Genomic DNA, 27408 nt, shown 5'->3' with positions numbered 1-27408 from the left:
CCACCGCCCACCGCCGGCGCCCCAGGGGCCACCCCTCAGGCGAGGGCCGCGGTACCCGGAGCGCCCGGAAGGGGTTCGGGAGCGGCCTGCCCTTTCGGCTCCAGGCCAAAGGCCGCGCCTCCCTCCCAGCCTCAGCGGCAGCCGCGCTCTGGCCGGGTGACCGCTGGGCGTCCGCGGAGGGCCCCGCCGGAGCTGCCGCCGCCGCCGCCCGCGCCCCCGCCCGCTCGGCCATGGGCGCCGCCGGCTCGTCGGCTCTGGGCCGCCTCGGCCTCCCCGCGCCGCGCCTCCCCGCGCCGTCCCGGCCCGCCTGGCTCGGCGTGGCCGCGCTGGGACTGGCCGCCGTGGCGCTGGGGACGGTCGCCTGGCGCCGCGCGCGCTGCAGGCGGCGCCGGCGGCTGCAGCAGGTGGGCACCGTGGCGCAGCTCTGGATCTACCCGGTCAAGTCGTGCAAGGGGGTGCCGGTGAGCGCGGCGGAGTGCACGGCCTTGGGGCTGCGCTGCGGCCACCTGCGGGACAGGTAGGGCCGGGCCGGGGCTGCGCGGGGTGGGCTCCGGCCGCGGGCGGGAGCGGGTGGTCTGCAGAGTCCGCCAGCAGGTCCTTCCTTCCCTTACAATGGGGCAAGGACAAAGAGAGCGAGGGGCACTACCGCCCGACAGCGGACCCCGGGAGCTCGGGACCCTGGGCCTCTGAGTCCCGACCCAGTTCCCGGAGACAGCTGTCTCTCCGCCTCCCGCCGGCGCTTTCCCCTCTGCGCTCCTGCCCGGGACTGGTTTTGGCGCCCAGGTGGCTGCCAGTGTGCAAGCGGACGTCAGCTCCGTCTAGCGGAGGCGACGAGCGTCCAGGGATTGGTCTCGCCACATTAGTTTTATTAATTGTCTCTGGAGAACTGGGGGTGACTTGGGGCCGCGGAGCCCAGCCCTCCTGCAGCGCACCCAGGTGGGGCGCATAGTCCTGATGACAGCTGGTGCAGTTTAAGCTTCCAGCCGCTTTAGGAGTGCTGTTGCACTGCCCTTTTCCGGAATTCTCGCAAGGCCTCCTGCAGGGATGGAGAAACCGAGCTCCCGCGCCCACGAGCCGGGGAACCGGGACTCTCCTTCTCTTGAGCACGCGGGTGCTTTGTGAGGTCCTGTTAGTAAAGCCCTGTGTGGGTGCTCACAATCTGCCTGAAGGCTCGGGGTGCAGGGAAGGCTGCAGAGGCCCCGAGCGAGCGGCTTTCTTCTCCTCTGGGTCGGGGGTCAGGCCAGCCCGGAGCCTCGTTGTGAGGCTGCGCTTCAAGCGCGGTCCTCCCAGCCCAGCCCTCCCAGCTCCTGCAGGGAGCGCAGAGCGGAGCGGGGCTCTAGCCTTCCCGCCTTGCAGCCCCCCCCACCCCAACAGAGGCAACTCACAGCATCAGTGAAGGGTGAGCTATGCGTCTTTGCTACAGGAAGGAAGCCAAGAGTCCTAGATATTTCATGGTTTGTACGGAGCTCCCTAACTCTGCAAGGTAGTCGAATTTATTGAATTCGTTTTGTAGGCCCCAGAGGCAAAGGGCATTATCATTTTACTATATGGACTGGGAATAGTTACTGAGCTCATATATTAATAAGTAACAATCAGAGCCTGCATTGTGGCCGACCCTATTTTTGTCCACCCACTACCACCAAGTATGATCCAGAGACGTCCACAAAGGCTTACTGTACTCAGTGTGACAAGTGCCAGGGAGCGCCAGAAACTGCCTGGGGTGGGCAGGAATGACTTCGTCACTTGAACTGAAAATTTACGAATTTTCAAATAATTATGAACTGTCCAGGCAAGTAAATTGGAAGAGGAACATTCTAGAGAGAGAGACACCGAGGAAGCTGGGTAAAGACCCGGACTTGGAGAGAAAGTATGCTGGGGGAAAGGTGAGTGAGTTGTTAGAGAATTACGGGAAGGAATTGAAACCGGGCAGATATGTCTACACCACTGTGGCCAAAAGGTGGAATCAACCCAAATACCCACCCGCAGATGAGTGGATAAACAACATCTCTGCACAATGGAATATTGTTTGGCCACAGAAAGGAACAGAGTTCTGATATACGCTACAACGTAGATAAATCTTTTTTTTTTTTAAAGATTTTATTTACTTATTTGACAGAGAAATCACAAGTAGGCAGAGAAGCAGGCAGAGAGGGGGAAGCAGGCTCCCCGCTGAGCAGAGAGCCTGATGGGGGGCTCGAACCCAGGACCCTGAGATCATGACCTGAGCTGAAGGCAGAGGCTTAACGCACTGAGTCACCCAGGCGCCCCCAGCGTAGATAAATCTTGAAAACATTATGTTGAGTGAAATAAACCAGACACAAAAGGACGGATATATGATCCTAATTATATGAAATAGCTGCAGTGGGCAAATTCCTAGAGACAGGAAGTGGATTCGAGTTTACTAGGGACTCAGGGGGAGGGGGTAATGGGGAGTTATTGCTTAATGGGGTTAAAGTTTCTATTTGGGATGATGAAAAGTTTTCAAAATTGATGGTGATGGTTGCATAACATTGTGAAGGTGCATAATGCCCCGGAATTGTGCACCTGAAATGGTTAAAAACACATAAAAAAATACCCATTTTCTGTCAATGGACAGCTTGGGTTGTTTCCACGTTTCGGTGTTATGGGTAATGCTGCTGTGAACATCAGTGTGCAAGGATCGGTGTGAGGCCCTGTTTTCAATCCTTTTGGACATACCCAAGAGCATGCCGGGCATTTTATGTTGTATATACTTTACAATAAAAAAATTTAAAAAGGAAAAGGCTGGCCTGCATGAGGGCACAGGGAGTTGTGAATGGCTGAGAGGGCAGCTGGGTTATGCAGGGCCTTGCCTGCCTGGCCAAAGAGTTCGGGTTTTATCTTGAAATCGGGAGCCATGAAGGGATTTTTCACGAGGGGGTGACATGATTAGATTGGTGGTTGGGAAAGGTCAGACTGCAGGATGTTTGGCTGCCTCAGTGGGAGGAGCCTGAGACTCTTGATCTTGGGGTTGTGAGTTCAGGCTCACCGTTGGGCATCTCAAGAAACATCTGGACCATGATGACCCACTAAAGGGATGCAAGGAAGCTCTTTAACAACCTCCCCTATTTACCGGCAAGTTCTGTTTATGGATTCCGAAGGCACAAGCTGACTTTTGTAACTGTGATCGCTTGATCCAGTGTGAACTGAAATTACCAGCGTGTCTGTACGTTTAGCTCCCATACGTGCAGGTGAGGAGTAACCTGTGCAAAGCACTCCCCCCTCCCACTCCTGAGCAATTTCCCATTGCTCTTCTTTCTCCATTTATTTATTTATTTTTTTCTGGCAGGTACCTCTAGATCAGGAGTATGGTGCCAGAAAAAATTTGTCCATAGTAACAATAGACCTTGGAGCAAATTGCAGAATTCACCTCCCTGAATACTGAAACATTAATTTTTTTAAGAAGGTAGGGGTGGATTTGGTGAGGTGTAAGTGGTGTCTTATGCCCCCCCCACCCCCACTCCGTGCTCTGAGAACAAGAGAGCAACCGTCTTGTTATACGCTGCTGGAGCCTGGGCCCTAGTGTGTGCCAGACACAGTGCCTCCGGGTGCCCTTAGCCTCTCTCTGGGAAATAGTTTGTTGTCATCTCTTTGGGGCATGTTCAATGAAACGGGTCAGAATTTCTGGCAGTTGAAACGAAAATATGATAACATCTTTGATTTCTGTGCCATCCCGGAGCTCAAAATGTTCTGAAGCTCTTAGAGATATCGGACGCTTGACCGGTTCCTAAACCCTTTGAAATTAACCGACAGACTCAGTCGTGCTATGCTGCCGAGTTGATGTTTAGGATGGACACACAGACACACACACACAGACACACAGACACACACACACAGACACACAGACACACACACACACAGACACACAGACTCACACACCAGGCTGACAGGGAGGAAATCACAGAGGACGGCGTATGCCTGAAGCCCCCACGTACGGATCTTGTGTTCTCAACACGGCAGGTTTTGGCTGGTGATCAACGAGAAGGGGAACATGGTGACGGCCCGGCAGGAGCCTCGGCTGGTCCTGATTTCCCTGACTTGCGAGGGTGATGCCCTGACCCTCAGCGCAGCCTACACGCAGGACCTGCGGTTGCCTCTCAAGACACCGGCCACGAATGCGGTGTACAAGTGCAGGTAAGGAAGGCGTAGAGAAAGTCACGCCGCCAGAGGATGAAGGACAGGGATGAGGTGGGAGTGACAGCAGACGATGTCATGTCCGGAAGAGGTGAGATGAGATCTGCGTATTGCCATCACACTTGGCCTATTAAATGCCTGGGGAGAATGGGAACCTTCCAAATCTGAGTTAGGAAGGGAGCCGCAAATGTTTTTGTGAACTGTGCTGTTTAGTACCGGTGAAAGAAAGTTCTGCAGCCGCAGCCAGGAGAGCGCTCCGACCTGCCTGTGCCCCGGGGTCTGTGTGCCCAACGGCGAGGGTGGGGGTTTCAGGCAGGAAGGGGCTCTGCACAGAGGATTGCTCTTCCCCTGACAGGAGCAGGGCTGCAAGGAAATAGTCTAGGAAAACTAGCTTTGCCTCTGAGAACGCATGTCTCGAGGTGATTTTTTTTATCCACAATGGGGAAATTAGAATTTGGTCTAATTGTACTCCTGTCATTGTTTTCTGCGTTTTGCCTTAAAATGCATTGTGAACGCTGAATGGAGTCCATAGCCTATCATCGCAAATAACATCACATCAAAAAATGTAGATCTGAATTAGCTGAAAAATATCTAAAGACTCCCAAAAGCTTATAAGATGCAATACCCATCTAATTTCTGTAATATTTCAGAGATTCAGACATAATATGTTCTTATTTTAATTTGATGTTTTTTAACTATATTCATTCATTTTAACTATATTCGTAGTAAAAAAACTGGAAAATACTAAAAGGAATAAACAAAAACCTGTGAGATAACTGTAAGTAATACACCGATGTTTTCTGTCTTTGTAGTTAATACTTGAAAAGAAATAATATAAAAATCAGAGTCTTGAATACTGCCATATACTTGATATGTTTAGTACTTTTTCATATTGCTAAAAATCTTCAAAAATAACAATTTTCACGTTGGCCTAACATTTCATTCTGAGGGTGTGTCCTATAATGCATTTTAACATGTTCCCTCAATTAAATATTTGGATTGTTTTCCATTCTTTCCAGGTATGAAGAAGAATGTGACAATTATCTTGGTGTAAATCTTTGTTCAGAATGCTTATTATTTCCTTAAGGAGAAATTTTTAGTGGTGGTTTTGCTAGAAACAAGAAACTGTAGACCTTTGATATATGTTGCTAAATAGTTTTGCCGAATGGTTACACTGGCTGTATAGCTATCAGTATTTTGTGGGTATCTCTGTCTAATTGCATTCTGACCACTATGTTCAAAAATATTTGGCCATTTTTATAGGGAAAAAAATCACAATTTCTTGTTGCTTTCATTTGCATTTAATTTTTGTCTGAGGCAAACTTTATTTTTACTCTTTTTTAAAGTAGGCTCTGCACCCAGTGATGCGGCTTGAGCTCATGACCCCAAGATCAAAGAGTTGTATCCTCCACCAGCTGAGCCGGCCAGGTGCCCTGGAGGCAAACTTTTTAATATGTCTGTTGTAATTTGTGTTATATATTTGCTCATGTCCTGGTTCCTATTTGTTTGCCATGACTAAGTATCTACCCATATTTTCTTGTGGTTATTTTTTTTCCATTTCATTATTAATTCATTTGGAATTATGTGGAAACTTTTTTCATGGCCCCATATAGGCTCTTTCGTCCATACTCAAAGACTAAACAAGAGCGTGTTTGGAAATTGCAAAATGAGAAGGTTTAGACATGTTACAATAGTTCACAGACTCTTAGGGCGAGTATGTCAAGGACCTTTTCGACCTGGGTTTCCTTTGGCAGCCCAGGCCATTCTCTCGTGGATTTTCAACTTCAGCCCACAGTCTCCTAAAGATTTTTTTTTTTTTTAAGATTATTTATTTATTTATTTATTTGACAGATAGAGATCACAAGTAGGCAGAGAGGCAGGGAGAGAGAGAGAGAGGAGGAAACAAGCTCCCGGCCAAGCAGAGAGCCCGATCTGGGGCTCAATCCCAGGACCCTGGGATCATGACCTGAGCCGAAGGCAGAGGCTTAACCCACTGAGCCACCCAGGAGCCCCATCTCCTAAAGATTTCTGATGAGTCTTAGGGCCCCGGGGTCACTTTCAAAAGGTCATGATCAGAACCAATACACCTGTTTTTACTGTTGAGGTTCTTGCTTGATTTTCTTACAAGCCATGCCGGCCACTGTTGGGATACAGAGAATTAGGGCCATTAAATGGATTATCCATTTGGATTTTTTTTTTTTTTTTTTGACTTGGCTTTTTTGGGACAGAGTGTCAGTGGAATGTTGGACCCAATGACACAGCTGAAGCTGCACAGAACACAGGAGAAATGTGGGAAGAGAAAGGGAGAAGGCAGAGAACAAATCGTGCTAATTTAAGGGCCTCATGTTGTGGGTATTTATGAATCTTCTCTACTGAAGGCAGTTAGTAAAGAATGGAGGAGGTAACTCCTACTCAGATGTGAAGACAGCAACACAGAACCCCGAGCAACATGAGAAGTCAGTGAAACCTGACATCACCAGGAGACCATAGGAACCTAGTCACGTATTTCAAAGACACGGAGGTGTGTGATTTACCCAACAAGGCATGCAGAGAGCTGTTTTAAGGAAACTCCATGAGCTACAAGAAAACATGGAGAGACAATTCAGTGAAAACAGGAAAATAATAAATGGACAAAATGAGAAGCTAAACAAAGAGATAGAAATGATTAAAAAAATAAAGAGAAATTCTGGAAGAATAAAACGAATGAAATAAAAAATGCAGTAGAATGTAGAATACATGAAAGAGAAGGAAAAAGAGTGAAAAAAGCCAATGTGGTGTATGGATTACCATTAAAAGAAACAGTTGGTGAATTATTGGAGTTCCAGAAGAAGAAAAAAAGTGAAAGTGGCAGAAAACTTACTTAGAGAAGTAATGGCTGAAAACTTCCTAAATCTGGGGAGACCTTTGCATCTCCAAGTTTGTGAAGCTTAGAGGTCACCAAATAGACTTAAATAGAGTCTCTCCCAGACATTATAATAAAACAATCAAAAAGCAAAGAAAAAGAATCTTTTTTTTTTTTTTTAAGATTTTATGTATTTATTTGACAGAGAGAGACACAGTGAGAGAGGGAACACAAGCAGGGGGAATGGGAGAGGGAGAAGCAGGCTTCCCGCCAAGCAGGGAGCCTGATGTGGGGCTCGATCCCATGATGCTGGGATCATGACCTGAGCCAAAGGCAGACACCCAACAACTGATCCACGCAGGCGCCCAAAAGAAAAAGAATCTTAAAAGCAGCAAGAGATAAGAAGCTCATAACTGACAAGGGAACCCCGTAAGGCGATCAGCCGGCTTCTCGGTGGAAACGCTACAGGCTAGCAGAGAGTGGGATGGTCAGGAATACTGCCAATCAAGAGTACCCTCTCCGGCAAAGTTAGCCTTTAGAAATGAAGGACAGTTAAGGACTTTCCCAGACGAACACAAGCTGACGGAGTTCGTCACCACCACATCTGTCTCACAGGAGATGCTAAAAGAAGTTCTTCAAGCTGGAAGGAAAAATGCTAATTCATAAGAGGAGAGCATATGAAAATATACAACACACTGATAAAAGTAAACACAGAAGTGGCTCTACCAACTGCTGGCTCAGTTGGTAGAGTATGTAACTCTTGATCTTGGGGTCATGAGGTTGAGCCCCAAGTTGGGTGTAGAGATTACTAAAATAAATAAATATATAAGTAATAAACACAGAATCAAATTGAGAATATTCTAATACTGTAATATGTGGTACATTAATCACTTAACTCTAGCTTAATGGTTAAAGGGCCAGAATATTAGAACTATAGCTACAATAATTTGTCAATAAATATGCAGTAGAAAACCAGTAAATTGTGACATTAGGAACATAAAAGGGAGTGGGAAGTTAAAGGGGAGAGCTTTGTATGAGATCTAAGTTATCAGCATAAAATAGACTGCTATATCTATAAGAGGTTTTAACTAAACCTTATGGTTAACTACAAAGCAAAAACCCTTCAGCGGAATCATAAAAGATAAAGGGAAGGAAATCAAAGCATTCCACTATGGAAAATCATCAATTTACAAAGAAAGATAGAAAAAGAGGAAGAAAGGAACAAGGGAATTACAAAACAGCTAGAAAATAACAAGATGACATTAATTATCTTAGTTATCAATAATAGTAATCAATAATACAACAGCTGTGGGGAGGGGCAGAGGGAGAGGGCAAGAGAGAATCTTAAACAGGCTCCATGCCCAGTGTGGAGCCCGATGTGGGGTTCACTCTCACGACCCCGAGATCACGACCTGAGCGGAAATCAAGAGTTGGATGCTTAACTGACTGTGCCCCCCAGGCGCCTCTTGTTATTAATAATTAACGGAAATGGATTAAATTCTCCAAAGGCACATGTATATGCTGCCTCTTAGAGACTCACTTCAACTTTAGGGACACACACAGGCTCTGGTTGAAGGGTTGAGAAAAGATAATTCAACACACTTGGAAACCAAAAACCGAAAGAGAGCAAGGGTTGCTATATTTAGTCAAACAAAACAGACTTTCAGCCAAAGATTGTAATAAGAGACAAAGAAGGTCATTATATAATGAGAAGGAATAAATTCTTTTTTTTTTTTTTTTAAGATTTTATCTATTGGAGAGCGAGAGAGAGAGAGAGCACACAAGCCAGGGATGGGTGCGGAAGGTGGGGAAGGGATAAGCAGACTCCTCGCTGAGCAGGGAGCACAACGCTGGGCTCCATCCCGGGACCCTGAGATCATGACCTGAGCTGAAGGCAGATGCTCAGCCGACTGAGCCACCCAGGCGCCCTGAAAGGGATAAATTCATCAAGAATATGTACCAATCATAATATATATGCCCCCCCTGCTTTGGAGTTCTAAATATTAATATATTTATTATATATCTTAATACACATTAATATATAATGTATAATATGTTAACATATATTAATATATTTATTAATGTACTAATACTAACAGAAGGGACAAGACAGCAATAGTCCGGCCTTCGGTATCCCACTTTCAATGTGGTATGCCCACTTTCAATGATGGATAGATCACGTGGAGAGAAAATCAATAGTGAAATGTTGGCCTTGAACCATTCTTCACACCAGGTGGACCTAACCGACATTCACAGAACATTCTCTCCCACAGCAGCAGAATACACCTTCTGCTCAAGGACACGCGGGTCCTTCTCCAGCGGAGGTCCTGTGACGGGTCACAAAACAAGTCAGCAAACCGAAGAAGACTGAAATCATATCAAATACTTTTACAACCACAATGGTATGGAACCGGAAGCCAAAATCGGAGGAGAGCTGAAACGTTTACAAACACATAGAAATTGAACACTACACTCAGACCAACCAGTGAGTCAAAGAAGAAATCGAAAGGGAAGTTTAAGAAAACATCTTGAAACAAACGAAAATGGAAACGCAACTTACCGAAACCTGTGGGATGCTGCAAAAGCAGTGCTCAGGGAGAAGTTTATAGTGATAAACGCCGACATTAAAGAAAAGAAAGATCTCAAATAAACAGCCTAATTTTATACCTCAAGGAGTTAGAAAAAAAAACCACACTAAGCCAGAAGTTAACGTAAAGAAGGAAATAACAAAGATCAGAGCAGAAATAAATGAAACAGAGGCCAGAGCAATCATAGAAAAGATCAACAAAACCAAGAGCTGGTTTATTTATTTTTAATTTTTAAAAAATTTGAGGATAGGGGTGTCTGGGTGGTTCAGTTGTTAAGCATCTGCCTTCGGCTCAGGCCATGATCCTGGGGTCCTGGGATCGAGTCCCACATCGGGCTCTCTGCTCAGTGGGAAGCCTGCCTCTCCCTCTCCCACTCCCCCTGCTTGTGCCCGCACTCTCTCTCTCTCTCTCTGTCAAATAAATAAATAAAATCTTAAAAAACCCCCCAAAACCCCCCAAATGTGTTCATCACCTGTTTATGTTATCCTTAAGGCTTCTGGTCAACAGTAGGCTATTAGTGGTTAAAATTTGGGGGAGTCAACCTTTAGATGTGGATTTTCCACTGCATGGAGGGTTGATGCCCCCAACCTCCACATGGTTCAAGAATCAACTGTTACTTACTTAATGTTTTCCTTCAAATTGATTCAGCTTTTTAAAAAGACCTAAAAGGCATTTATTTATTTATTTTTTCTTATTCTTGGTATTTTTTTACAGGATATGTAGTGAGTTCATTTACATACATCCTCAGTAGTAAACTATCAAAGGCTTTTAATTCTATAGGAAATGTGTACCTTGGGGGCGCCTGGGGGATCAGTGGGTTAAGTGTCTGCTTTAAGGCTCAGGTCGTGATCCCAGGTCCTGGGATGGAGGCCTGCATGGGCTTCCTGCTCAGCGGGGAGCCTGCTTCCCCCCTCTGCCTGCTGCTCCCCCTGCTTGTGTGCTTTCTCTCTCGTTCTTTCTCTCTCTGACAAATAAATAAATAGAATCTTAAAAAAAAAAAAAGTGTGTCTTTCATGTACTAATACTGGATTTAATAGGTGTAAGATAGACTATCAGCATAACTTGAATCAGCTTTTCTAAAGCACATTCTGGAATTCAGGGGAACAACAGGCATTAGGATATTAACTTTAGAAAGGTTTTAGTGGGGGCACCTGGGTGGCTCAGTGGGTTAAAGCCTCTGTCTTCAGCTCAGGTTATGATCCCGGGGTCCTGGGATCGAGCCCTGCATCGAGCTCTGCATCAAGCTCTGCATCGAGCCCTGCATCGGGCCCTGCATCGGGCCCTGCATCGGGCCCTGCATCGGGCCCTCTGCTCAGCAGGGAGCCTGCCTCCCTGCCTCTCTGCCTACTTGTGATCTCTGTCTGTCAAATAAATAAATAAGATTTAAAAAAAAAAAAAAAAGGAAGGTTTTAGTAGATTCTGGCAGGTAATTATGCAGGCAGGTCCTAAACCCCTGGTTTCTTCAATTCTGCAGGTGGTGCTTGTTGTGCCTGTGGCTGTCCCGGGCTGAGCCCCCTCCCCATGGAGGGGTGCCTGTCTCCTAAGTCCTGGGAACAGCCCCCTCCTCCTTTTTTCCTTCTCTGCTTGGGGCTTCTTTCTCTCTGCAAATGGTCTTCAGCTCTGGACCTGTTCCTTAGCCGAGGGTTTCTCTCCTCAGATGGACACATATTATTTCTTCATAGAAATTAGATTATTGCCTTGTATATATTTGCTGTTCTGAACATGATTTAAAATTCTAATCCCAGATTAAAAGTTTTTTTTAACGTTGAGCTCATTTACTTATAGTATAATTAATTAGTTAATTTGATGTAGTGAGGATGAAAGTGCTTTTCCCTTCCCTGCTGGACAGGGATCCGTGAATTGTGAGACTTGATGAAAGGAACTAATTTGGTGAAAAGATGAATTTAGATTTTCTTCCTCTTTCTCTGATGAATGGTGTCATAGACAGCTGAGAAACATGTTCCTATTTTAAATGAGACTGATGAAGAACAAAGTTGCTGTATTTCTATGAATTTTACCCTAAAATATAGGTTGGGTATAATTTCCTGTTCTGTGGACAGATCTCTAAAGGAAGGATCCTTTATTTTTTTTTATTTCAAAATTAAGATGTGTAAAATATTACTGTTTTGAAGCAGCGTGGGTCCAGCATAAGATACTTTTTTCTTAATTCTTTTTGCCGCTTCTGCTGCTTGAAATGGATTTTTGTTTTGTTTCGTTTTGTGGTAATTTTGCCTCTGCTTTCTGTCATCTTATAGAAGGGACAATCTTAAAGGCATTTATTTAAAAAGGAAACCTTGGAAGTTCCTGGGTGGCTCAGTCAGTTAAGTGTCCAACTCTTGATCTCGGCTCAGGGTTGTGAGTTCCAGCCCCACGTTTGGCTCTTGGCATGGAGCCTACTTTAAAAAAACAAATAAATAAGGAAACCTTATATAGGTACCTAAACAATTTGCCAGGTAGAGAAGGTAATTGAAATCATAAATATGCTATAAATGGAATGTTACCCAATTCTAGCTAGAAATATTGCCTACAGAGAGGTCTTTGGACCTGAGGTCTTTCTTTTTAAAAAGAGATGAGTATCATGTGTTGCTAGAAGTTAAAGCCCTGCTATCATGAAACCAAACAGAAATCACGTTCTCTCTGTGCAATTCACCCTTCTTTCCTGTTGGACCCAAGTCCCAGTCTTACCTTGAATACCCACAGTAGTACCGATCCTATAGCTTCCACGCAGTCCTGCATCCTGGATGTCTGGGGCCGGGACGGGGGTGAGGGAGGGGTAGACTTCAGTGGTATGCTGATTGCTAGCAATCAAATGAAATCGGATTATTATTGTTGTCTATAATGTTTTAGATTTCATAGGACATTTCGCATACATGGCTGCCTCTAGTTTCATTATCTTCATACTGGTAACGTTTAGCTGGGCCGATCAGTAGAGATTTCTGGTTGCTCTCCAGCTGGGGGAGCCAGATTTTGCTTTAATGACAACTTTACTTTATACTGACACATTCATTTTCTTCTGACGATCACCATGTCTTTTCAAACCTATGATCTTATTTTATTTTCCCGTGCATGCCTTACAAATAGGGAGGCACAGGTATGCATCACTCTATTATGAAACTGGGGAAAGCAGGGCTTGAAACGGACTTCACTGAGCCTTACACAGCGGTTTGGAGGCAGGGCCTGGCTAAAATCATGTTTCCTGGTAATTAAGGAGTCACAGTGACATCCAGGCTTTTCGGATGTGTGTAGGACACGCTGGGTATCCAGATTTTCAAACCCATGGCCATTCTCTGCTCCTGTCCCCCCTGCAGAGTGCACGGCCTGGAGATCGAGGGCAGGGACTGTGGGGAGGCTGCGGCCCAGTGGATTACTAGCTTCTTGAAGACGCAGCCCTACCGCCTGGTGCACTTCGAGCCTCACCTGCGACCGAGAAATTCTCACCAAATATTGGACGCGTTCCGGCCCACCGACCAGGTCAGAGGAGCATCCCTTGGCTTTGGCCCTTGGTGTGTTCTGTGGAAGGCAGGCTTCCTTGGGGATGCAGAGCCCATCAGGAGGGGCAGCCTGTCTGCTGAGCTCCACTCCCTCTGTCGGTCCCTCCCCCCTCCCCCGCCCCCCCCCCCCCCCAGCTTGGCCTGAGCAGCGGCTGGAGATTCTAAACAACAGGCAAAAAACAAAGCCCTTCCTTTGGAAGCTTCGTCTGTGTTTCTTGATTTGGGGGGCTCTTGCATTTTTCCCATGGCCATCTCCTTTCCTATCTATGGAAGTGTTCCAGTGCCAACAGGGTTTCAAAACTGTTCTATATCCAGATCTTTTCCACTCTGTTCCGTAGTTGTATGTGGAGTCCAACCTTTTTACCGTGTGATTGCAACAGTCTGATCACAGTTGGGCAAATGTCTGGGAGGGTACGGAGATCCACAGGCTTAAAGTGACTAGGTTGGCCCTTTCAGGAATAAGGCTGCAAGGATTCCTCAAAAGGAGGGTTGGTAGCCCGATGCTACGGTAGCACAATTATTGTGGCTGTTAAAAAAATTACATAAATGCTCAGAAAATGGACTTGATGTTGATTTGCAGGTTGCGTAAAAAACAGGTATCCAGGGAAACAGTTAATTTTTTTTTCACCCATAATGAGGTCATCAAACCCATCAACACCGGGGAAGTTGAGGCTTGGAAAGGTGGAGTGACCTCCTTAAAGGCACTTGGCTGGTGGCAGCTCTTGATCCCAAGGCCACGTTCTCTTCATTCCATCATGTAGTTTCTGTGATCTGTAAGGCTGCTTAAGAGTTCTGAACCACTGTGACTTTTCTACAGAAAGAACTAAAGAAATACGTGGAAATATTGTGTGCGTGCACGCGCAGATGTGCGGGTGCACACGGGGTGGGGGAGCTGGGGAGGAGAGGGTTCCAGGAACTAGACACGTGGGACACATGTGACCTCTGTGTGCCACGTTCTAACCATTTCTATTTCCTTACCAGATTGCGTACTCCGATGCCAGCCCATTCTTGATCCTGTCTGAGGCATCGTTGGCAGATCTCAACTCCAGGCTGGAGAAGAAAGTTAAAGTGACTAACTTCAGGCCCAATATCGTAATTTCAGGCTGTGGTGTCTACGCCGAGGTAACAGGATGCCTTTCTTGTCCCTTTCCTTGGATTTAACTTTTTTTTTTTTTTTTTTTAGGGTATAGGAGTCTCTGACGTTGTGTTAGATTATTCTGAAGAATTCGTTAATTACTGGTTGTATGCTAGACAATTCAGAGTTTTGATTTCTGGAGCATCTGATCAGGGCAGACTTCTGCAGGGAGGGCGTTAATACAAATGACATGCTGGTGTCAGGGGGCGGTTCTGGGTCTGAGACTCCTAACGACAGTTCCCGGTAGGTAGAGTAGTTTTCCAGCCAACTTTATGTGGCATAAAATACATGACGTGTGTGGGCCATGGATCAGAGGCAGGGTGTGCTCATGTCTTGTGGCAGCTGGCTTTCCTGTTCAATAGATGGCCCCGGGAGAAGACAGGCATTTACAGTATGGCTGCTGTGGGGGTGGGGTGGGGGCGGGGTGGGAGCAGAGCCCCCAAGCTGGATGGCGCTGCCCTAAAATTCTTCCAGTGCCACCTTTGACCTGTGCTCAGATGTCTGCGCTGTGGCTTAGCGTGGGGGGTTCCCACCACGTGACATGGTTCTCGTGGCAGACTTACCTTTGTCATTGTCTTTGGACATTTCGTTGGGTTCTCTCCCTCATCAGCCATGAAGGCAGAGGTTGGTGGCCTGGGGGTTTGGTGAGTGACGACCACCCAACTGTGGGTACTCGACAGAGGCACTAGCTCTCAGATGGGAATTCTAGAATTCGGATGGTGCATGTTTCTAGATGGAAAGCGGAGGGGACGGGCAGGAGGCAGAACCGAATCCACATGACTGAATTTTAATCCCTTCTACTCAAGGGAACGGATTCTGGCTTTCTGTCCTGCTATGAGGAGGCAGCTACGTGTGCTCAAAGAAGCAGTCTAGGAATTTGAGGCCCACATGCTAACCCGAGGCTTTGAGGTCAGCTGTCAGCTTCCTCGCTGGCCTCGCTGGCCCTGTGCGCTCCCTCTAAGGCTCCTTTACCTGCATGGGGAATGAGGTGATCCTTTCTGCCTAGGATTACCTTGCAGGTTTATTCAAGGACCAATTTGGGGGCGCCTGGATGGCTCAGTGGGTTAAGGCTCTGCCTTCGGCTCACGTCATGATCTCAGGGTCCTGGGATCGAGCCCCGCATCAGGCTCTCTGCTCAGCGGGGAGCCTGCTTCTCCCTCTCTCTCTGTCTGCTTCTCTGCCTACTTGTGATCTCTCTCTCTGTGTCAAATAAATAAATAAAACCTTAAAAAAAAAAAAAAAGAACCAACTTGGCTAGGGTAACTTATGAAAAGTATAAATGCTGTGTCAGGCAGCGGAGGGCAACAGATGTGCCCCCAGACCCCCTCCTTATGTAAAGCGCTCCGAGCACATCGAGTCTTCCGAAGATGGCAGGTCGGCTCCTAGTGTGAGGCCCGACACGCGCTCTCTCCCCGGGAGCCGGGACTGGGCTGTCTCTCCGTGGTCCCCTGTGACGAGGGAGCTCGTCGGCCCTTGCTCGCGTCCGGCACAGTTGAGCCGGACTCAGGCAAGAGGGAAAAAATCAGTGTGGGCTGCCTTTGACTAGCTCACTGATACTCATCTCGCCCCAGTTGTGGCCAGTAAAGCAGTTGCTCTGGAGGGTTTTCCTTCTCGGGGAAGAGAAAGCAGTGGGAAGGGTTTCCATTTAATGCTCAACTTGTGCTTTGCAGCCCGGGGAGGTGAAGTCGTCATTCCCTTTTTATAAGGGGAGGGAGGAGGAGAGGCCCGGGGAGGCCGCTGGCTCACCCGGGCTACCCCATGGCAAGAAGTGGAGGAGCTGGGTCTCGAACCCAGACTGCACCAGGGGCCAAAGGAACTCTGAGCATTGCAGGGGGTACGCACGAGTTTGGGGCACCAGATGTGAATCCACCTGCTTCACTAAGTGGCGGCGCGACCCTGGACAGGTCCTTGTACCCCTGAGGCTTCTGCTTCCTGCGTGTGTTAAATGCTAATGATTTCAGCTGGCCCCTCCCCTGAGGGCAGCTGTCAGAATCAAGGTCCGTAATCTGCAGAAAAGCTCGTAGGCATAGAGAGTGTCGCAGAGAGGTGGGGGAGGGTTTCTGTCCTACAATCAGAGCGAAGGGGCCTGGCTCAGGCATTCCCCCAGCTATGACGACTTAAGCTTCTTTCCCCCTGCGATCCCTGAGCCCTGGGTCTTGTTGATGACGTTTCCTACCCCAGAGTTCTGAGATGGTCAGTTGTCGATGAAACTGAGTGCGGAGGAGATGGCCCAGAGTAGGACCTCTGGTTTGGATTCATTTGAACTGAATCTTGTTCTGGAAGCCTTCATTTCCTTCCAACTCTGAGCGCTCCCTCACCGGGAACACTTCGCACTTTAAGTCAGATGTTAACATGACACTGGCTGAGCTCATTTTGTCCTAGCCTGTCCGTCATCACACTGTGAGTTGGCATCCCCGTGTCCGGTGCACAGTGTATAGACACGTGGAAAAACAGGGTTGAAGAAACACGCTGCTTCTTCCAAGGAGATCACGGTCCCAGGTGAACAGATTGTGAGCAGGCCAGGAGGATATGAGTGCAGGGTGGTAGGTGACCCTGGGGTGTGACTGACCCAGACTGGATGGGAGATGCTGGCCCCCAACGGTCGGCTCGGGCTCCGAGCATCCCAAGGCTCAGGCCTTAGACCCATTTACATCTCCGGCTTTCCTTATGGTGGACTTTTTTTTTTTTTTTTACCTTATTTATCTGTGACTCAGCCCTCAGCTGTTTCTGGTGTACCTGAAAGGGGCTCTGGAAATACTTCTTTAATGAATAATAAATTAACTCACATTTCTCTTTTTGGATCTTTTATGTTTTTTTAATAACCACAGTGCCCCCTGGTGGACAGACACACACAGAACAGGCTGGGGTTGCTCTAGGGTTTTGGACCCTTGCGACACGGACAGTTCAAAGACCCACTTTATGATTAAAAACTGTGATACATAATAGCAAGAATGATACACACTCTTAGAGTTAAAATTCTGAGTCTGCAAATCTCTTTCTGGCTTGTGACCAACAAAGGACTGGGCAGGTTGATTTTAATTTAAGAATTTTTGTCTTCAGGCGGCCTGCTCTTCTCTCCCAGGGTAAGAAGTTCAGGGCTATGATCAGATGTCCTTTGTCTCCTCAGTGTCTTCCTTCTAATCGTTCCCTGAATCTCTTGACCCTTCTTTTGTGCCTTCCAAGGTCTCTGTTCTGGAAGGTTCTATTCAAATCCTATCTTTTCCATAAAACCTCTGCCGGGGGAGATGCAAGGGAAACCTACCAGTGCCCTCAGGGTCTAAATCCGCTGGAGGAGGACATGCACAGGTTAGGGCGATCCCCCTCCAAGCCTTTTCTCTCTGTCTCCCATGCCCTCTGGGGGCCCCAAGCCTTCCATTCTCATCTCCTCGAGCCCAGTGGCATCTGTCAGGGATGGGGGGCGTTTCCACCACAGTGTGACCAGTGGGAGCAGAGAGAGCCTTTCACGTCAGGAAGATGAATAGACATGTCACAGGCAGAGAGGGGACAGGAGGGTGTGTGGCTTCTCAGGGCTGACGTAAGCGTCTGCCATCTTGGGTGTACGTGGCTCCCTTGGGCGGCACGTCATGTGAAGTCCCTACATGGTCAGGACGAGGTCTCAGAGGGGCTCAAAGGAATTTTGTGCTTTGTCCCCTAGGATTCGTGGGATGAGCTGCTTATTGGTGACGTGATAATGAAAAGAATAATGGCTTGTTCCAGGTAAAGCTCCTCCAGCCCTGGCCAGGAGAGGGAGGGGCGGGCCAAGACTAGTCCTCTCTGTCCCTTGTATGATGTTTTGTGTGTGTGTGTGTATGTGTGTGTGTGTCCAGGTGCATTTTAACGACGGTGGACCCAGAAACCGGCGTCATGAGCAGGAAGGAGCCACTGGAGACCCTGAAGAGGTAGGACGAAGCAGCTTGATCTCTCTAGAAGCTGTGAAAATAGCACCAACATACAGTCTTCAAGCTGCAGGGGGTCCCAGTGGCTGGGTAACTTGGGCAGTATTCCGGGGGGCCGTGGTTCCTAGGGGGCCGGCTGGCACAGATCATTTATTTCTCATCTGGAGTTCACGATTCAAGCCAACCCATTAAGAAATGTGTTGTTTAAGTATTTTGGCAAATTATATTATGAAGTGAGTATTAGATGATACTAAAAATCTATTAGGTGTGATAATGGCATTGTGATGGAAGAATTTCCCCCATATATTTTGGGGAGGGGTGTTGAAATAAGTAGGGGAAGTGCCTGGGATGTGCTGTATATTATTTTAACAACAACAAAAAACAAAGGTCACGTGCAAAAATATGTCAAACCTTGATTAATAGAATCTGGGTGATAATTACAGGGGGATTCATTGCAGCATTTCTACTTTTATGTTTACTCTAAAATACTCATAATAAAAAGTAAAAAAAAATTTAAGTGAAAGATACAATTACAGAGAACAAGTTTAGATTGCATAGAAAGATACTTAAAGTAACATGGATCTTCATTTTACTTAATTTATTTATTTAAAAAATATTTTATTTATTTATTTGTCAGAGAGAGAGGAGAGGAACAGGCAGGCAGAGGCAGAGGGAGAAGCAGGCTCCCTGCTGAGCAAGGAGCCCGATGTGGGACTCGATCCCAGGGTGCTGGGATCATGACGTGAGTTGCTTAACTGACTGAGCCACCCAGGAGTCCCAGTAACATGGATTTTTAAAAGCTGATTACAAGATAGCATATATAGTTTTTTTAAATTTGATTTTACTCTTTAGTTTTTTGTTTTATTAAAGATTTATTTATCTATTTGAGAGAGAGAGAGAGAGAGAGAGAGCGAGCAGAGGACAGGGCAGAAGGAGAGGGAGAGAGAGAAAATCTCAAGCAGGCTCCATGCCTAGCACGGGGCCGGACTTGGGTCTCGATCCCATGACCCTGGGATCGTGACCTGATCCTAAACCAAGAGTTGGATGCTTAACCGACTGAGCCAACCAGGCACCCCCTGATTTTGTTTTTTAAAATATACAAATGCACAGGAGTGATAAAGAGCTGAAAGTTTATAAATCAAAATGTTAATGGAGGTGCACTTGTGGTAATGGAATTATGGGCAAATCTCTATATTTTTTTTTAAGATTTTATTTATTTATTTGACAGACATAGATCACAAGTAGGCAGAGAAGCAGGCAGAGAGAGAGGGGGAAGCAGGCTCCCTGCCCAGCAGAGAGGCTCGATCCCAGGACTCTGAGATCATGACCTGAGCCAAAGGCAGAGGCTTAACCCACTGAGCCAACCACATGCCCCAATCTGTATATTCTTATATGTAGCCTTTAAACTTTCTGCAATCAACTGTGTTACTTTTGCTAAAACGGCAGTTCAGGACCTGAGCGCTGCAGTGGTGGTATCTGCCCACTGTGGGGCTGGAGGGGGGCTGTCCGGTCTCATCTCTGCAGCTCCCGAGACCGTCAGCTTTGACCCTGACTTGAGTCCCCGGGAAGCTCTAAGAGAGGGGGAGGGGAAGGCACGGAGGGCGGTGGCGTCTGCTTCAGGCAAAGCCCCAGAAGACTTGGGGCAGGAACGCAGTTGGTGCCATCTGGCTCCAAACTGTCGTGGGAGAGCACAGTGAGGGGTCTGTGTGACCAGACTCACTGCCCTGGAACGTGAGTCCTGCCGCCTGCGCCCGCCCCAGCGCTCACCCCCACGCCCCCCACCCTCTCTCACAAACCTCGTGGCTTTCTTTGGCCCAGCCATTTCCTTTCTCCTTTGATCAACACCAATCTTTTTCTGCCCATCTTGCTGTTCCAAAAGCTACTCTCTGGCCGTTCCTGGGCCAGCTGAAGCCCTGGGGTAGATGGCTGTTGCCCCAGCCAGCAAATCACCCCAGGCATGAGGCTGTGGGCCTGCGCCCAGAAGCCAGCACCCATAGTCTGGGAAGACAGGTGTCCTTCATGAGGACCAGGCCGCGAGGCAGAGAAGCTGGCCGGGAGTAAAGTCAGACAAGCTGGGTTGAGGGGGCTTAAGGAGCGGCATTCTTGAACTGAAAAGCAAATGGCTGCTTTCCATTTGGGTCCCCACCACTCAGCGTGGATTTGCCAGAACATTCCAAGAGGCGGGACAGACCAGCCGAAGGCAAATCCCACCATTTTCAGGGGCGCTGTGTATTTCTCGATCCTCAAAACAATGTGAATTCACTTTCTTGTTTTCACTTAATTTTATTACTTCATATTAAGAACTTACTATGATAAAACACTTGAGTTTTGTTCATTTCACTCCATGAACATCTCCCCCATCAAAAAAAAAAAAGCATGGAGAATTTTAACTCTAGGGGGATGATGTACCAGCTAAACTGTTTAGAGATGAAGTCCACTGATGTCTGTGAGTTATTTGGAAATGCCAAAAAATTATAATGCATTGATGGATGGACACAAATGTGATCAAGGAAGTGTTGTAAAGTGTTATGGGTCGTTGGGTGCGTGGGTGGCTCAGTCAGTGAAGTGACTGCCTTCAGCTCAGACCATGTTCCCAGGGTGCTGGGACTGAGCCCCACATCAGGCTCCTGGCTCAGCAGGGAGCCTGCTTCTCCCTCTCCCTCTGCCTGCTTCTCCCCCTGCCTGTGCTCGCTCGCTCGCTCTCTCTGTCAAATAAATAAATAAATAAATATTCTTAAAAAAAATGTATTATGGGTAGAGTCCAGGGGGTTGGTAAATGGGTGTTCACTATAAGATTCTTCTAACTTGTTTGCATGTCTGGGAATTGTAATACTCCTATGTGTGTTGGAACATTAGTAAGGGGAGCAGGGTTTTGAGAAGCAGCGATGACAGATGATCTATTCCTCAAATGCACTCACTCACCGTTGGAACAAAGCAGAATGTGGTCTTCCTACCTCCTGTTGCCACAGTGGAGCTGCAGTGAGAAGGGCAGGTCGGGGGAGCCCCGTCCTGGGAGTCAGGAACCCCATGCTCACCAGCCGCTCCCCCTCTCGCAGGCCAGGGTGTTCTTCCCCCTGACATAAGCTGGGTAGGACAGATCTGGGTGATTCTATGTGCAAACCCGCCGAGTGATTTTGGGAACTGACCTGTCTCTCCCCACAACATGTTACTCGGTTACCCTGGACTAAGGGTCTCCGCAGGGACCCGCCCTTGAAAGCACTCGGGTGTTCAGACCTATCCCCTGAATCTTTTGTGCTCGCGTCCATCAGGAAGCTGTGTTTAGAGAACGAGGATCATGGACCCAAACACAGATCGAGGGCAAGCAGGTGGGGGTCACAGGAAGCCAGCACAGCCCCCCGATAACCCGCAGGCTTTCTGCCGTCCAGCAGTCACGCCCTACTGGCTCCTAATAGCCCAGGAGACAGGGCGGCCAGGCTAGGGGTCTCTTTCGATCTCTTACGGAGACGGAAATGGCCGTAGATGTAGTGACTTATGCTCTCCCCAGGACAGGGAGCCATACATCCGGAAGAGAAAGGCCGGGCCTCGAGACCTAAATCATGGGAAGCGAAGCAAACGGCAGTGTGCAGAACACCTTCTCCTCTCGGGCAAGGGGCTCGGGGCCACACCGCTTTCCGTTTTCCTGTGTCCTCAGGTGCCCAGGGGCTGTGTTGCTTCGAGAACACAAGGGAGACCTCTGCCAGCCTTATCCACTGAAGCCTGTCACCTTCAGGCAAAGCGCGGGATGGGACCGCGGAATGTCTGCGGGCGGGAGGCTGGGGGAGCCTTTGTCTATAAGATCCTCGCAGTGGGCGAGCACCGGGGAGGCCTGCTGGCTCCTGGGAAAGTAGGAAGATGGAAAGATTCTTTCTTTCCTTCCTTTCCCCTCCCTCCCTGCCTCCTTCCCTCCTTCCTTCCTTTTCTTCCCTCCCTCCTTCCTTTCTGTCTTTCAAGATTTTATTTATTTATTTTATTTTAGAGAGGGGGAGACAGAGGGACAGGGAGAGAGAATCCCAAGCAGACCCCACTCTGAGTGCAGAGCCCGACACGGGACTCAATCCCATGGGCCCTGAGATCGTGACCTGAGCTGAAACCAAGGGTTGTACGCTCAACAGACTGAGCCACCCAGGCGTCCCTACTCTGTTCCTTAATAAGGGAGAGTGATTTCCACACTGTTCCCTAGGGCTTAGGAGTGGTGGGAGCCTGTCATTGCTGCTTCCCCAACTTTTGGCTCCTAATAGAAAGAGGAAAGCACGTTTGCTTTGTAGATGCAAAAATTTTGTTGGACACATGAACACTTTGACATGAAGGACATTTGCCACTTGTGTTAGGCTGTGTTGCGCTAAAGACAGAAAGCTGTAGTGGTACTACTGTGGGAGGAGACAGACACCCCCAGCCCCATCTGGCTCTGTCACCAGCTGCTTGGGTGACCTCAGCAAGCCGCTTAGCTTCTCGATGCTTCAGTTTCCTTAATGGTAAACACTGGGCTAATAATACCTCTCCTGGCTGATCAGAATAAGGCAATAAATATGATTTTAAAAAACAGGCAATAAAATATTGTATACAATGCCCACGTAGGCTCTGGTTGTTGATATTCTCGGTCTATGAACTTGATACCATCTAGGAGAGGGAGAAGCCTGAATACACTTCTCTCTGTTCTCTGAAGTAAGACCCAACCCAGATCTGCTCAGCCTCTAGGGCTTCCCTCCCCTGAGCTGCCCTCACAGGACTGTTTCATTCTTAACCTGGCCTTGGGTTAGTGGGTTGTGAGGCCTCAGAAGTCGCCTGTGCCCCAAGGTGGGGACCCAGCGGTGACCAGAGAGAGCAGAGAGAGACCCTGCTTGTCGTCATGGCCTAGGGCTTTGACCAGTGACCGAGCAGACCAGGCAGAATAAATGATGAGCAGCCCTCATGGTGCGCAGGACTTCACAGGTGGTGTTTCCTCTCCCACCGCTCCAGGCTGGAGACCCCTGTTTAAGGGCAGCGAAGTCGCTAGGACCTCCTGCTTATTAGGGAAGTTGTATGTTTCCTATTCATTAAAAAGGAAAATGCATTAAGAAAGTAGCTTTTAAATGAGTTCGTAATATATTAATTATCTTTGAACAAAATCCTAGATGACCCCGGAAGATAGTACTGTTTGCAGTCTGTCCAACAAAGCTTGGTGTGCACGGGCATTCGCAGAGCGCTCGCAGTACCCGCTTATCCCCACAAGGGGTCGCCGATGATCTCGTTAATGGGGGCTTCCGAGAGCCTGCAGGGGCCGAGGGTTGGGGAGGCTTGTAGGGGAAGGCGGGCCCCCGCAGACAGCTGGCTCCCCGCAGCCACAGAGCTTCCCGACTTTCTCTTCCTAGGCCGCGAAATGGCCTGCCACCTGCGACCCAGGTGACCAAGTCTGCGCTCCTGCAAACCAACTTGTTCGCCCCACTTTGCGCTGGTTAAGGGGCTGGGCTGGAAGCCGCCCTCCCCTCTCAGATACCTGCTGGGGGAGTCTCTGTGAGCGGTTGATGGGAACAGGCAGGTGGAACCCACGAGTAGCTGGGGACTGTGGGTGCAGTGGCCAGACCCCGCCTGACCACTGAGATCTCTGCTCTGGGGCACGCTAGTTCCTCCTCTGAGACTCAGCTGTGAATGGAGAGAGGTCACATTCTCAGCTAGGCTTGTTGTAAGGATTAGGAGATTGCTGTGTGAGTTCTTCAGAACTTTCAGGGCCCCCTCCGACCCCCCCTCCCCAATAATCGGAGTTGGGGAATCAGGCTACAGGACTCCGATCCTCTCTGACAGACACAGACCCTAAAATGTCGCTGGTATTGCGTGCTGATGGGAGAGGCAGGTGAGGGAGGCACCTGGGCTCCCGGGGTCCAAGGTCATTGCAGGGACCTGACCGCTGAGCTTGGGGCGGCGGGCAGGGGGCGGGTGGGGGGAGTATTCAGAACGAGGCAGGGCAGCCTGGAGCAGCAGCTTCTGGCCCTCACCCACCACTGATTGCTCATTTGTTTGTTCCGCCGACCTCGTAGCAGAGGCCACAGTGGGCCAGGCTATGTAGCAGGCTCAGGGGGGCCGCAGGGACCAGGACTGGGACCGGGCAGGGCACCTGCAGCCTGGCGAGGAGCCAAGGGTCCCGGAAGGAGCCTCTGGATTTGATCAGCTCTGGTTGCTCCTCCGCCGTTTCTGATGCGAAGAACAAAATAAGGACCAGGATGCCACACAGTTTTCTTTTCTTTTCTTTTCCTTTTAAAGCACTGGGGAATGAAATGAAGGCTTGCTATAAAAGTGTTTGAAATAGAAAGATGATATAACGGTGGAGCTAGCTTCGTTGAGATACTGAAGGAAAACTTTCTCCTGGGCAGGGGGAAGAATGTCACCATGTTGTTCCCACACACTCTGCCTGGGGCTGCTGGTGTTTTCTGCTGGACTGAGATGTTCGTGCTGATTCTGCCAGAGGCTTTTAGTCACTCACACATTTATCCATCGAAGAATGGTTGTGGGTCATTGGGGACGCGTGGGGCCCAGGGCTGCGTGTGAGCAGTGCCACGGAGTTCGTCACAGCTGCTGCTCTCCAGGGACCCTCTGTCTTGCAGACAGACAGACGTGTGCCCTGATTACAGACAGGACAGGGCATGGGAGTGTTCCAGGAGTAGGCAGGGACACCCTGAGGATGGGAAAATTACTCTTGGCTGGGGGCTCCCGGGGTTCCTTTCTATGAAATGGGACATCTGAGTTGGACCTGGCGGGCAAGGTAGAATTTCAACGCATGGGGAAGTGGAAGAGGGGCATCTCACGGGAGCCAGCCAAGTACAAAGCAAGATAAAAGGACTTTGAGGGATCCAGTGGAGAGCGACACAGGTGCAGGTAAGGGGCAGAGGGTGGCAGGTTTGAAAAAGCTGCTGGGGCCAGGTCGCGAGCCTTGACACGCCCTGCTGAAGGGCTGGAATGTTATTCTGTAGGCACTGGGGAGCCATCGAGAGTGTCTGAGCTTAGGCATGATTAAGACCAGAGCAAAATTAAGAACATCATATAGTGTAGCACCAACAGTGAACTGGGAGCCGGGGAGTAGCGAATGAGGAGAAGAGGTTGGTTCAGAAGTTGTCACAGCGGTCTGAGCATGCTGGAAGCGAGGTGTTGGCCGTGGGAGAACCGGCGAGCAGATCCAGTGATGCCGGGCAGGACTTGGCAACTGTGGACAAGTGGTGGAGAGTGAGGGGGAAGGGGTACTGCAGGCCTCCAGGGCTCCAAGCCTGGGGCACTGGTGGGGCTGCTGGTCCTAGTGAGGAGGGATGTCTAGGAAAAAGCAAGGTGGTAACATGTGTAGAAATCTCTCAAGTACCTTATCAATTAATGCTGCAAACGGGAACGTTCCATGGAGGAAAGATGTGGGCGTCTGGCCGTGGGGGCTCTTCTGTAGTTTGTGCCCGTGGGCAGGGGGCTCCCGCACAACCCCAGGAGGCGCTCTTCTGTTAGACTGTGGTGGGAATGGTGCCCCCTGGTGGCCCTCTGGGGGGTGGACATTTACCTTAGCTGGGAAGGAATTGTGGCCGTTAGAGCTCTTGCTTCTGTTTGGCTGTGACTCATGGCGATCTTTCTCCTACTGCAGCTATCGTCTGTGTGACCCTTCTGAGCAGAAGCTGTATGGAAAATCACCTCTCTTCGGGCAGTATTTTGTTCTGGAAAGCACAGGGACCATCAAAGTGGGAGACCCTGTGTACCTGTTGGGCCAAGAGTAGGAATCGTGTTCTGGAATGTGAGATACCTTTGAAAAAATGTCCTCAAAAAATGCCAACACTGGAAGTGTCGTTCTGGAACTGACGCCTCAGCATTTTCTTTAGGTCTGTGACTTCCAAGCATTTTGTCTTTTGGACCTCCTCGTGCCTCAGTGGCCCCCCCCCGCCCCCACCCAGTGCCTTTGTGTAAAAAAAAGAAACGCAGTCATGATAACTTAAGAGGACTTCAGTAAGTCGCTTAAATGCCAAGAAAATTCTGAAAACCCCGTTTGTAACGGTGACTGTGGGATTTGCGCTCCTCCTTTTCCATTTACCTATCCAGAGGGCTAACCTCCATCATCTCATTACCACTCCGTAGGGGAAGAGAAGAGAAGAGCATGAGGAAGAGTGGGCAGGTGAGGGGAATGTTCTGGAAAAATGCGATGGAAACAGACTAGCTCCCCAGATAAGGCTGGAGTGTCACATCGCTTTTCTCCTCAAGCCCTAGACTAGCTTTTGAGAAGGCAGAAAGAGCCTGACCTTTGGGAAACAACCGAGATGTTAATTTTCCATGGGTCATCTTGGACCTTCCTCCTCAGACAATGTCTGCGCAGGTTTGATGGATCCTTCGTAGCATGTGGTGTCTCTGGGCTGGAGAACAACAGTCATGTCAGGGTAGGAAGTCAGCTCAGAGCAGCATTGCTGTCAGACTCTGATATGGAACATGTCAAAAGCAAGACAAAAACTTCCTCGCCTTGCAACAAAATATCAAATACATCTCATTAGTAATCCCAAAGCTTTCCCAACATAGGAGAGTGGACAGTAGCACTAGAGGGGGAAAGACCCCTAGTTTGATGTTGTCTGGGAGGCTGTTTAATGTTGCCCAAGGAAATGATGGTGTCCCTATTAGCAGAAGAACCAAAAGAAGGGGCCGGGAGAGGATGCCACCTAGTGGTGATGAATGGTAGCTCAGCCCATGCTGTGGAAAACATTGAAAAAATACCCGTGGATGGGTTTTAATTTTCCATCTCTGAATTTTTTTTTTTTTAAAGGAAGTGGGGGTACCCTCCAGGTGCTCTCTGCTTCTTGGCTGTAAGTATTTGATTTCTTAAAAGCTCTCGGGAGGATGGCTGTGCTGTCACAAAGCCCTCCGGGATCCTTGCTTGTCCCATCAACTCATGACTGGCAAGCCACCTTAGCTCGTGACCAGCTACGCGTCCTCAAATTCAAGGTGAGAAAGTTCTGGAGGCCATGGATGAGAAGAAATGTGATTTTGTGATTTGAAATAAACCACTGAAAACCTTTCAAAGGACAAAAAGAAAGCATGTTCTAGTTCATTAAAAAACAACATCTAGGGCACCTGGGTGGCTCAGTGGGTTAAGCCTCTGCCTTTGGCTCAGGTCATGATCTCAGGGTCCTGGGATCGAGCCCTGTATGGGGATCTCTGCTCAGCAGGGAGCCTGCTTCCCCCTCTCTGTCTGCCTGCCTCTCTGCCTACTTGTGATCTCTCTCTGTGTGTCAAATAAATAAATAAAATCTTAAAAAACAAACAAACAAAAAAACCCCCCAAAACCCCCATCTAATCTTTCTACCGACCCAATGATTTAACT

The 27408-nt window shown here is 48.5% G+C and overlaps 1 protein-coding gene across 3 annotated transcripts; it reads left to right on the top strand.

Annotated features, from left to right (window-relative positions):
- Positions 1 to 27120, top strand: MTARC1 (mitochondrial amidoxime reducing component 1). Of its 3 annotated transcripts, none has more exons than XM_080825272.1 (7): positions 1 to 517; positions 3979 to 4152; positions 12891 to 13053; positions 14055 to 14195; positions 17864 to 17925; positions 18036 to 18107; positions 21757 to 22672. In XM_080825272.1, exons 1-7 carry the CDS (start codon positions 231 to 233, stop codon positions 21950 to 21952), a joined length of 1095 nt encoding a protein of 364 aa, XP_080681398.1. In that variant the 5' UTR covers positions 1 to 230; the 3' UTR covers positions 21953 to 22672. The 3 variants fall into 3 exon arrangements, with proteins under 3 accessions (XP_080681398.1, XP_080681397.1, XP_080681396.1); XM_080825271.1 differs by lacking the exon at positions 21757 to 22672 and adding an exon at positions 25693 to 27120 and having other exon boundaries at positions 142 to 517; XM_080825270.1 differs by lacking the exon at positions 21757 to 22672 and adding an exon at positions 24449 to 24678 and having other exon boundaries at positions 143 to 517.
- The last annotated feature ends 288 nt before the right edge of the window (positions 27121 to 27408 follow it).

This window comes from Martes martes (genome assembly GCF_963455335.1).
Source record: "Martes martes genome assembly, chromosome: 15".
In the NCBI taxonomy this organism is placed as follows: Eukaryota; Metazoa; Chordata; class Mammalia; order Carnivora; family Mustelidae; genus Martes; species Martes martes.
Note: the sequence above shows the minus strand (reverse complement) of the source record. Positions and strands in the feature narration are given on the sequence as shown.